The sequence below is a fragment of the Pan paniscus genome, chromosome 4 (genome assembly GCF_029289425.2).
Source record: "Pan paniscus chromosome 4, NHGRI_mPanPan1-v2.0_pri, whole genome shotgun sequence".
NCBI lineage: Eukaryota > Metazoa > Chordata > Mammalia > Primates > Hominidae > Pan > Pan paniscus.
Genome location: NC_073253.2, coordinates 86,171,978 through 86,184,773, shown reverse-complemented (window position 1 = coordinate 86,184,773; position 12,796 = coordinate 86,171,978). Strand labels below are relative to the sequence as shown.

Sequence of the window (12,796 nt, the reverse complement as noted above, 5' to 3'; positions counted from 1 at the left end):
TAAACTATGTTTGTACTGGGTTTACAAGGTTGATGTAAACATTCCACAAGGGGAAAAAACAGAATAATAAAAGTATAAAATAATTATTTGTAGAAATCTAGAGAAATATACTTCATTATAAAAAATGAAGTGAAGAATTTCCTGGGGAACTTTATTTTAGCAGAATTGGCCCCATTCAACATAGAAAACTTAAAACAATTTTAATAGAAACATTTAAAAAAGTTATCAATCAATTATCCCCTCCAAGAGGATCTATATAATCCTTGAATATAGAAAAATGCTTTCTAACTATATATCAAAATCTAGAGGCATTAGAAATAAATACTTATAAATTAGACAATAAGAAAGTTGTAAATAAAACAAAAATAAGCAAACAAAGATATATAATAAACTGGGGAGAAAATATTTGTGACATGTTTCACATATACATGAATAGCACATGCTATTCTTTAAAGTCTCTTGAAATTTTGAGGAAAATATAGAAAAAAGAAGTATAAAAGACAGGAATTGCAAATTCACCCCCAATGAAGTAGTTAGGGGTGTGTGTGTACATATATGTGTGTGTGAGTGTGTGTGTGTGCAGACATGTTCAAAAAGTTAATCATTGGCACAACATGGATGAAACTCAAAAACATTATACCAAAGTGAAAGAAGTCAGGTAGAAAAGACCACATATTTTGTTATTTTGTTCCTATCAAGCGTCCTAAAAATACAAATCTATAGAGACAGAATGTAGTCATCTGCAGTTGTGAGTGGAAATGAGATCATGTGTCAATATGCATTAGGAATCTTATCAGAGTGATACAATTATGCTAAAACTATGGTTTCCCAGGTTGGTAAGTTTACTAAAAATCACTGAACTGTCACGTTAAATGAGTGATTTTATGATATGTAAATTATACCTCAATAAAGTTGTTTTTAGAGAAGTAACTCACATGTCTGACCTCCAATTTTCACAGAGTTGAGCTTAAAACAAAACAAAAAGGCAGCCTTCAAACATCATTTAGAGCAAGTAAAGAGGATCTAGAACTTTCTAGGTTGACGAATACAAATTGTGCTTATTCTCTCAGCCCCGCCTCTCACACCAATAAAGGATTTTCAATGTAAGAAAACAACTCATGGAAAATATCACATCTAAGGTATGTCCATGGGCCCTTTAGTTAAGAATTCTGAATACCCAGTGGAGTCTCTCAGTTGTACCAAAAGGGCTGCGGGACTCTTTGTAGTGTGATTTTCTAGCAGCCTGCCATGACCCAAAAGGCAGAGATGAAATCTATGGAAAGAAATATCTCAAACACAATGATGCATGTGAGTTTTGCCAACAGGCATGGAATAAAGTCATGAGAATACCTACAAAGTTTTTGAGTCTGCTTGTACTGATTAAAGTAGTGCTAACTTGAACTAAAAGGGCTTGAGATACTTTACAAGTTAAAAATCATACTTGCTTCTTCTCCCATATTTCTACTGTTAAGAGATAGGCTGGAAGTTTGCTTAAAGGATACATTTCCTAACATAATTTTCACAACTGGTTATGAAGGGTGATGGAAAAAATAACTATCACTGTCCTATAGAACATAGCCAAGGCTCATTACATACAATCAAGTGGGGAATCAAGCCCAGGTTACAGAGCAAAGACCTAACCACAGTACACATCTTACCACTGGTGCAAAAGACCTGGCAAAAATTGCCTGGTGAGATTGAAAAGTTTCTATGAGACAATACTGCCATGTACCTCCCATTCTTCTATGTTTCAAGCAGGAGTGTTTATTGCCATTGTTTGCCAATGTTTGTTGATTGTTGAGGCTGATACATTGTCCTTTTAGTTCACAGATTCCCCAAATCAAGAGAACTCACTTATGAAATAGATATAGATGACACATTCCTGGACTATTTCCTTGCAGTTATGAGAATATTTGGGGTTTCTGGAATAAGGATAAGACTATTTTGCAATGTGACTGAGATATGAATAATTGCAGCTAAAGTCTGACTATGTTATACAAAAGTCATCAATTTTCACCCCTCCCCACAATCATATTTGCCGTGTAACATTGCAGTGCCCATTCACTCTGACATTGTCCTGGTTTCATGACCTGCTTTGGCAGACAGATTATTGACCAGTTATGAGGCAAGCAGAAGCTATAAAAAGGGGCTTATGCATTCCTGCTTGTGCTCTTACTTTCTGCCAATGCTATGAGATGAGCATTTTCAAGATAGCCTACTGGTTTCAGGAAGACAGAAGAGAGACACATGGAACAGAATTGAGTTACCTCAGTTATTCACCAACCTAGATCATTTGTCAGCCAGCCAATTCCTAGATTTAAGTAAATCCGTCTAAAATTAGCAGGGGCACACAGCTCATCTCCATAGGTGTGTTTTCAGTATATGCTTATTTTCTTAAGCCCCTCAGATGTTAACACTATTTTTAAATGAATCATCACCATATATTTATGAACAGGGCCATTCTGTTGTTATGTCAAACCATACAATGCTATTTGCAAAATTACTAAGTGCTAATGTCATTATTTCACATCTGAGCATACATAAACAGTTCAATTCTGAACTACTTTATGTGTTTTATTTCATTTTGATTCCATCATGTCATATATTGACTATTGGGAAGAACCAGTATTTTAAATGACTGCTAGATTTTATTTATTTTTATTTATTTTATTTTATTATTATTTTACTTTGAGTTTTAGGGTACATGTGCACAATGTGCAAGTTTGTTACGTATGTATACATGTGCCATGTTGTTGTGGTGCACCCATTAACTCGTCATTTAGCATTAGGTATATCTCCTAACGCTATCCCTCCCCCATCCCCCCACCCCACAACAGTCCCCAGTGTGTGATGTTCCCCTTCCTGTGTCCATGTGTTCTCATTGTTCAATTCCCACCTATGAGTGAGAATATGTGGTGTTTGGTTTTTTGTTCTTGGGATAGTTTGCTGAGAATGATGGTTTCCAGCTTCATCCATGTCCCTGCAAAGGACATTAACTCATCCTTTTTTATGGCTGCATAGTATTCCGTGGTGTATATGTGCCACATTTTCTTAATCCAGTCTATCATTGTTGGACATTTGGGTTGGTTCCAAGTCTTTGCTATTGTGAATAGTGCCGCAATAAACATACGTGTGCATGTGTCTTTATCGCAGCACCAGCAGTGTAAAAATGTTCCTATTTCTCCACATCCTCTCCAGCACCTGTTGTTTCCTGACTTTTTAATGATTGCCATTCTAACTGGTGTGAGATGGTATCTCATTGTGGTTTTGATTTGCATTTCTCCAAAGGCCAGTGATGATGAGCATTTTTTCATGTGTTTTTTGGCTGCATAAATGTCTTCGTTTGAGAAGTGTCTGTTCATATCCTTCACCCACTTTTTGATGGGGTTGTTTTTTTCTTGTAAATTTGTTTGAGTTCATTGTAGATTCTGGATATTAGCCCTTTGTCAGATGAGTAGGTTGCAAAAATTTTCTCCCATTCTGTAGGTTGCCTGTTCACTCTGATGGTAGTTCCTTTTGCCATGCAGAAGGTCTTTAGTTTAATTAGATCCCATTTGTCAATTTTGGCTTTTGTTGCCATTGCTTTTGGTGTTTTAGACATGAAGTCCTTGCCCATGCCTATGTCCTGAATGGTATTGCCTAGGTTTTCTTCTAGGGTTTTTATGGTTTTAGGTCTAACATTTAAGTCTTTAATCCATCTTGAATTAATTTTTGTATAAGGTGTAAGGAAGGGATCCAGTTTCAGCTTTCTACATATGGCTAGCCAGTTTTCCCAGCACCATTTATTAAATAGGGAATCCTTTCCCCATTTCTTCTTTTTGTCAGGTTTGTCAAAGATCAGATAGTTGTAGATATGCAGCATTATTTCTGAGGGCTCTGTTCTGTTCCATTGGTCAATATCTCTGTTTTGGTACCAGTACCACGCTGTTTTGGTTACTGTAGCCTTCTAGTATAGTTTGAAGTTAGGTAGCGTGATGCCTCCAGCTTTGTTATTTTGGCTTAGAATTTTAGACCAATATCCTTGATGAACACTGATGCAAAAATCCTCAATAAAATACTGGCAAACCAAATCCAGCAGCACATCAAAAAGCTTATCCGCCATGATCAAGTGGGCTTCATCCCTGGGATGCAAGGCTGGTTCAACATACGAAAATCAATAAACGTAATCCAGCATACAAACAGAACCAAAGGCAAAAACCACATAATTATCTCAATAGATGCAGAAAAGGCCTTTGACAAAATTCAACAACCTTCATGCTAAAAACTCTCAATAAATTAGGTATTGATGGGACGTATCTCAAAATAATAAGAGCTATCTATGACAAACCCATCCTGAATGGACAAAAACTGGAAGCATTCCCTTTGAAAACTGATGCAAGACAGGGATGCCCTCTCTCACCACTCCTATTCAACATAGTGTTGGAAGTTCTGGCCAGGGCAATCAGGCAAGAGAAGGAAATAAAGGGCATTCAATTAGGAAAAGAGCAAGTTAAATTGTCCCTGTTTGCAGATGACATGATTGTATATCTAGAAAACCCCATCGTCTCAGCCCAAAATCTCCTTAAGCTGATAAGCAACTTCAGCAAAGTCTCAGGATACAAAATCAACGTGCAAAAATCACAGGCATTCTTATACACCAATAACAGACAAACAGAGAGCCAAATCATGAGTGAACTACCATTCACAATTGCTTCAAAGAGAATAAAATACCTAGGAATCCAACTTACAAGGGATGTGAAGGACCTCTTCAAGGAGAACTACAAACCACTGCTCAAGGAAATAAAAGAGGATACAAACAAATGGAAGAACATTCCATGCTCTTGGGTAGGAAGAATCAATATCGTGAAAATGGCCATACTGCCCAAGGTAATTTATAGATTCAATGCCGTTCCCATCAAGCTACCAATGACTTTCTTCACAGAATTGGAAAAAACTACTTTAAAGTTCATATGGAACCAAAAAAGGGCCCACATCGCCAAGTCAATCCTAAGCCAAAAGAACAAATGACTGCTAGATTTTAGATAGTTTATATCTTGCCATTTAAGTGTACAAAGTAACGAATTTTAAATAGAAAAAAAGCTACCCAAGCATGAAACTATTTAGCAATATGTTTACATAACTATCGATAGTTTGTTTCTTAGGAAAGGTCATTTGAAGATAAATATCATATTTTAAAAAGTGTGGCTATGTTGAAACAAAATCAATTTTTAGTGATTTATCATATAGTAATAAAAGTCCATGTTTATACCCATTATTATCATTATCAATTAATTTAGTTATGTCTGTGTAATTCTTATTTTTAACTATGACTGTCTTTTCAGGCAATTAACATTTTCCTGCATATTCATTTATGAGCTATGAAACATTTTTTTAATTTTATATTAAAACATGCATTACTTTAGTGACAATTTGGTGTGCTATAATTAGGGTATAAAACCAAATGTCCAACAATGATAGACTGGATTAACAAAATGTGGCACGTATACACCATGGAATACTATGCAGCCATAAAAAATGATGAGTTCATGTCCTTTGCAGGGACATGGATGAAGCTGGAAACCATCATTCTCAGCAAACTATCGCAAGGACAAAAAAACCAAACACCACATGTTCTCACTCATAGGTGGGAATTGAACAATGAGAACACATGGACACAGGAAGGGGAACATCACACACTGGGGCCTGTTGTGGGGTCAGGGGAGAGGGGAGGGATACCATTAGGAGATATACCTAATGTTAAATGACGAGTTAATGGGTGCAGCACACCAACATGGCACATGTATACGTATGTAACTAACCTGAATGTTGTGCACATGTACCTTAAAACTTAAAGTATAATAATTAAAAAAACATATTTTCTGTGTTTGCACTGAATTAATGAACATTGTTATGCGTTTTTATTCCGCCTTTCGCATTACATTAGAGCAAAGATTCATACCATATTCATCACATACTTCCTGTAAACCAAGCCCATGCTAAAAATAGGCACAATGGAGAATATCTTTTCTGTCATCATACCCTTACAATTTCTGTCTTCACCACGAAGTTCATTCTTAATGTTCCATGAGAAGTTCTAAGTTTCCTTTCTTTCTGTTCCCATTTCTACCATAGTACACTGATGCAGGCCACATCAACAATTCTGCTTTCAGGAATATCAAACTGAGAAGAAGACATCAGCTTCTATGTTCACAAAAGCCGTCACGCTGAAAGAGGCCCGTGTCAAATTCTCTGAAGAACTTCCTCTCTAAATAAGGTCCCACAGCTGGAATCATTTATTTAGGTGGCTATATATCAAGCAGCAGAGAAGGAGCATTAGCATCCCCTCTTTAGACATGAAAAAACTTTGCTGGTGGTTTTCTTGAGCAGCTCCTACGTGCTGCAAACAACATTCCACAAAAAAGTAACTCTGAGTCCAATGATTTTTTTCTGTCTCATCCTCCTCCTAAGCTCTTTGCTTACATGGACAGAAAGGGAAAATAGGTTGAAAGTTGTGAGTCACAGCATAAGTTAAGTTGGTAAATAAGCCCTGGAGAAAATGTCTCATATCATTGTCTTACTTTAGTATAGGAGGTATGTCTTCTGCCCTCAGCTTTGTATCTTAATTGCCATCTTGGAGGCAATAAAAAAATTCACTCACCATCCACAGTTATGTAAAAACCTAAAATTCCATGCAATGTTTATTTAAAAATAAGATGGGTGCTGATATTAGGGTATTATTTTCCTTTTCTAAATACAAATGTTATATCCATCTAAAAAGAAATAGAATAAAATCAGGTATTAAGGTGAAGTAATATGCAAAATGACAGAGTATTAGTTATCTATTGATACTATAACAAATTACCACAAATTTAATTGCTTAAAACAAGTCAAATTTATTACCTTACAGGTGCGTACATTAGAAGTCTTAACACAGATCTCACGGGGCTAAAATCAACAAATAGGTAGAGCTGCATCCCTACCTATGCAGCTGTAGGGAGGTAGACTGTAAGAGATATCTATTTACTTTCTTTTTTTCAGTTTCCTGAGGCCACCCATATTCCTTTTGGCTCCATGTTCCCTTCCATCATCCTCAAAACCAGTGATTAATAATTAATACATCTTGGGCCAGGTGTGATGGTTCACACCTATAATCCTAGCACTTTGGGAGGACAAGGAGGGCAGATTCCTTAAGACCAGCCTGGACAACACAGAGGAACCCAGCCTCTACAAAAAATATAAAAATAAGCCAGGCGTGGTGGGGTGTGACTGTAGTGACAGCTACTCAGGAGGCTGAGGCAGGAGGATCACTTGAGCCCTGGAGGTCGAGGCTGCAGTGAGCCATAATCATGCCACTTGCCCTCCAGCTTGGGGGACAGAGTCTCAAAGAATGATTTAATACCACTTTGAGATGCTGTCTCAAAAAATAATTTAATAATAATAATAATAAATCTCACTGATTTCCTTTCATAATGACACTTCCCTCTGACCACTGCAGGAAATTGCTCTCTGGTCTTAAGGATTCATGTGATTAGATTGTACCCACCTGGGTAATCCCAGGTAATCTCCCCTTCTCGAAGACCTTAACTTTAATTACATTTACTAAGTCCCTTTTGACATGAAAGATAATATATTCACAGGTTCCAGAAATTAGGGCATTGACATTTGAGGTGGAAGGGATATTCTGCCTACTAGACAGTTAAAGGAAGCACTGGTTTTCCACTGGAAATATCAAAATATACTACAAAGCTTTTTAAAAAAAATATGGTATATCAAGGGGCAGACTCTCTTCCAGACTTACTGACTTAGGATCTTTAGTGTTGAGGCCTGACATGCTCATTTTAAATATTTCTGAGAATCTGCTAATTCCCAAGTATGGACACAGAAAATATTACAATGTTTAAATGAAGATAATGATTTTAAGAGAAAATATATAATAAATATATCACATTATTTTACTCAAAATATTTTTCTACTCTAAATTGCTACAGAAATATATGATGTGGCCACACACATGTGTGCATGTGCACACACATATATATTTCCCTAGACTTAACATTTGTGGATAGATTTTAAAATATAAATGCAAAAATACAAATTTATCACATGTTTAAAGATCTGCACGTATAGCAAAAGCTGTTCCGGCTATCTAAGAGAAATTTGGACTTAAAGGTTACCGGATACAAAAATACAGTTAAACATGAGGAATCAGTTCCAGTGTTTTTTTTTTTTTTTCTGAGTAGTTTCTATTTATTTATTTATTCATTTATTATACTTTAAGTTCTAGGGTACATGTGCACAACGTTCAGGTTTGTTACATATGTATACATGTGCCATGTTGGTGTGCTGCACCCATTAACTCGTCATTTACGTTAGGTATATCTCCTAATGCTATCCCTCCCCCCTCCCCCCGATCCTACAACAGGCCCCGGTGTATGATGTTCCCCACCCTGTGTCCAAGTGTTCTCATTGTTCAATTATAGCACTAAAGGGTGACTATAATTAACATCAATTTAATGTATATTTTCAAAGAGCTAGAAAAGCAGATTTTAAATGTTTCCAGCACAAAGAAATGTTAGATAGTAGAGGTGATGGATATGCTAATTACCCTCATTACACATAGCATACATGTATGGAAATAACAGGCTGTACCCCATAAATATTTTAAATTATTATGTCAATTGAAAATAATAACAAAAGCAAAAATGTGGGCACTAAAAAGAAATGAACTATTATTACATATTAAAGAAAAGAAAAGGAAGAAAAGAGAAAAAGAGGAAATTTGGACTTGCCAGTGAGTATAGATGAAATGTTAACGCCATACACTTCCAGAAGGCCTTTCAGGAAAATTACGTGCAAAAGGACTTCTATTTTTTCATTGAGATATAAAGGAAGAATTGGATCTGATGACACCCGTAGTAAGAACTGATGAAGAATATGTGCGTGGGGGGGGGGCAGGTATGATAAAGTCTGTTTCACTTCTGTGTTATGGAGATGGACATTTGAGCTTATTTGAGCCCCGATAGAGAGAGATGTTATGGGCAAAAGATAAAAAATTTGAGGGATAGTGGAGCAGGGATATTGTTGTCTGCTGCGTCTGATATTGTTTGGATGTTTGTCCCTTCCAAATCTTATATTCAAATGTGATTTCCAGTGTTGGAGATGGGTCCTGGTGAGAAGGGATTGGATCATCGCCGTGGATCTCTCGTGAATGATTTTAAACTATCCACTTGGCAATCTCCCTCAGTTAGTTCATGTGAGATCTGGTTGTTTAAAAGAGTCTGGAACGTCTTCCTCTCTCTTGCTCCTGCTCTCGTCATGTGACATGCCTGCTACCTTTCTCCTTCCACCATGACTGTAAGCTTCCTGAGGCCTCACCAGAAGCAGATGCTGATGCCATGCTTCCTGTACAGACAGTAGAACTGTGAGCCAATTAAATCTATTTTCTTTATAAATTACCTAGCCTCGGATATTTCTTTATAGCAGTGCAAGAATGCCCTAACACTCTCTCTTTAGGAAAAAATGGCCATGTTTAAATATTACCTTCAGTACTAATAGCTGTGGAACACTAAGTACCTTACATAACTTTAGTTGGTATCTTTTTTTTTGCATCTGGAAATCGAATAATAACACATATTGTAATAGAAGTTGCTAACTAATGTGCGGCCTCATCAGTTAGAAAGACTGACTCTTGGCTGGATGCAGTGGCTCATGCCTGTAATCCCAGAACTTTTGGGGCCAACGTGGGCAGATCACCTGAGGTCAGGAGTTTGAGACCAGCCTGGCCAACATGGTGAAACCCCGTCTCCACTAAAAGTACAAAAATTAGCCGGGTGTGGTGGCAGGCTATTGTAATCCCAGCTACTTGGTAGGCTGAGGCAAGAGAATCACTGGAACCTGGGAGACAGAGGTTGCAGTGAGCTGAGATTGCACCATTGCACTCCAGCCTGGAGGACAAGAGCAACACTCTGTCTTAAAAAAAAAAAAAAAAAAGAAAGAGTGACTCTTTTTTCACCTTGAAGAACAGAAATAAATTGGAAGAAAAAACTTGGTGTTCAAACAGCCAATTAAAGCTCATCTTGGAGACACAAATGTGTTTAAGGGTGTTTCTTTCCACACAAGTCTGATTGCCTCAAGATAGCTGTCATTTCTTTATGAAGGCACAGAAAAGAATTCAAAAGCAAATCAATGAATATACTTTAAATGTTTTTCTACTATAGAATTCTAGTATGCTTACTTGCAAAAAATCAAGAATTGAAGAATGGTGTAGGGTAATGACTAGAAGGAAATAAATCAGAAGGATGCCATTATTTTGAAGAAATTATAATGGCAAAGAAAGTACCGACTCTAACTAAAAAATATTTTGACTCTACAGGTCTTAAAGAATCCCTCGAGTTTTCAAATGGGCATGTACAAGAAGAAATAAGAGAGATGAAAATCCCACAAAAAGTAGACTTGTGCTTCAATATTCACTTTAAATGTGGCCACAGAGGAATGGACAAAGAATATTCCAGAAAGCTGAGCAAGGGGCCACAAAAAAATAAGTGAATGAGAGAATTCTTTCCAAACAGCAGAATTAGGTTGTAATCATGTCTTTCCCTACTCTTATGAAAACAAGACTTCTCATACAAGAGTTCTCATTAGCAGGATTTCATCATTGTTCTTGTGTGTCTCCGTATTTTATTTTCATAATGGGGAAGTTAATTGCAATCATCTTGCTTGTACTCTACCATTGTATACTGCATATACTGAGAACAAATCCCTAGTCTTCCGGCTTCATATATTTAGAGCCACACCTCCATTTAATAGAAAAGACTCAGATAACTGGAGCTTTTAAATTGGATGCAGAAACTTGTTGGAAACACCTTGGATCTTCATCAGGGAAGGAATGAGCATGTTCTACATGTGGAAACAAGTGATAATAAAATTGATACTTGGTGAACAGAAGAGCAAAATGGTAGTGGCTGAGAGCACAAATGAAAGATGCATCTCCCTATACTACAGTAATAATGTTCTCTGTTTCTGAGGCTTTATCTTGTGACAGAGTCAAAATAAGCAACATGTGAACAGACCTTGGCTCATGGCTCGTTGTAACTCGATTTGTGTGAGTCTCTTGCTCTTCCCCATTTGCCCATTTGCTTATTGAATATTGAAGCTCACAGCAATATTGTGTTGAAGTGTGAAGTACTCCTCCTGGGTCCCTGAATGACTAAGTGGAAATGAGTCCTAATTTGAAATCCCTCACTTACACTTCAAATGAATAAAAAAAAAATTCTATTTTGTTTAATAAGCCACTGTTATTTGAGGCCTTATCTGTTACAGGACCTCATATTATGTTATTTAACTAATCACTGTACCTTATGGGTTTGTCGAGGTAAATTAATCACATATGTCAATTCATGTAAATTAATTCGTGAATGTTAGCTCTTGTACTATAATGTCTGTAACATTTTAGATCACAAAGCACATGAGTGTGGCTTTGGTTTATCAATAAAATATAAATATTTCATTAAGGATCATATGTAATTTACAACTAATAAAGAAAAGATAACATTTCTATATAGTGCAAAATTTGAATGCATGAAAATGGCAAGAATTCATTAGACATTAAATTGTGATAATGGCTCATGTTTAAACAGTTTTGGAATTAGCCCACTATGTGATGTCTGGTTTCTTTGCTTGTTTACACTACAAGAATGAATAGAGTTGAAACTATCAATTCACAATTTTTAAAGCCTTTCAATTTTTAGTATAAAATTTGTTTTCTCCTACATGTGTAATAGTTATCTATCTGCAGTAATCCACTGGAACAGAAATGTCCAATGTTTCAAAAGTATGAAAATATGATTGTATTTTGCTGGGGAAATTTTATATTCTATACTAAAATGAGCATGTAAATAAAAGTATATGTTCACAAATTTTCATACGGATAGGGAAACAAAATTGTAGAAAAATTAATTTTCTCAAATATTAAGCAATCCTTCTACATGTGATACTTGATGATCCTTTAAAACACCTCAGGGATATTCTGTTGGTAATATGCTAACACATTTAATCAAAAGTCAGTGTAGCTTAGGTATATTAATATTATGCTCCAACAAAACACCCTGGAGTGAGCTTTATTGCTTAAACTGTGGAAAGGTCAGACATTTACAGCATATTATCCTGTTTCAAAAATAATTACATTTTCATTGTCAGTTGGGGAAATAGAAAGATAAGATCTATAATACTACATGCAATTAAATTTAACCTTCTTAATGGAACATTAGTGATATGGGATTTACTTTTGAAATTTACTGAGGAGGTACTCCTTCTATATGTATTCGTATAAACTAGTCAATGTAGAAAAAAGACCATGACTCATTTGGATAAAGTAGTCAATGACCCATTCCATGAGCTCTAAACATCAGTTATCACATGCTTTTCAGGTAGACCCATTTGATTTTCCAAATGTCAAATCACATGACAATAAACATGAAAATTCTTTTTTCTTCAGTTTCTTTTTATATTATTAATTTATTTTATGTTTCCTTCTATTCAAAAACTATAAAATATCCTTTTCCTGTAAAATGTCTTTTCTCTGGATGATATATGTGGAGTGCAGAAAAAGGCACGGTGTGAACAAACAGTACACAACTGCTGCCGTGGGGCACTTGCATTTTACTGCTGTATTTATCAAATAAAGTACTAAAACCCTAAATGCTTAGATATCCATAGCTCCAACTACATTTTCAGAAAATATGAGTCTATCAGAAATGATCCTTAGGAAAGGTACAGTGAAGATAATTAATTTGCAGAAATAGAAGCCCTCTTAAACCTG

At 36.0% G+C, this 12,796-nt stretch overlaps 1 protein-coding gene across 1 annotated transcript in view; it reads left to right on the top strand.

The window, feature by feature from the left end:
• Window positions 1–12,470, top strand: part of LOC117980325 (putative uncharacterized protein C5orf17) — a 241,524-nt gene extending 229,054 nt beyond the window's left edge. Inside the window, exon 5 of the mRNA XM_063604740.1 lies at window positions 10,352–12,470. Within this exon, the coding sequence (XP_063460810.1) occupies window positions 10,352–10,524 (173 nt within the window). The 3' untranslated portion in view covers window positions 10,525–12,470. The remainder of the gene's footprint in view (window positions 1–10,351) is intronic.
• Window positions 12,471–12,796: the final 326 nt, after the last annotated feature.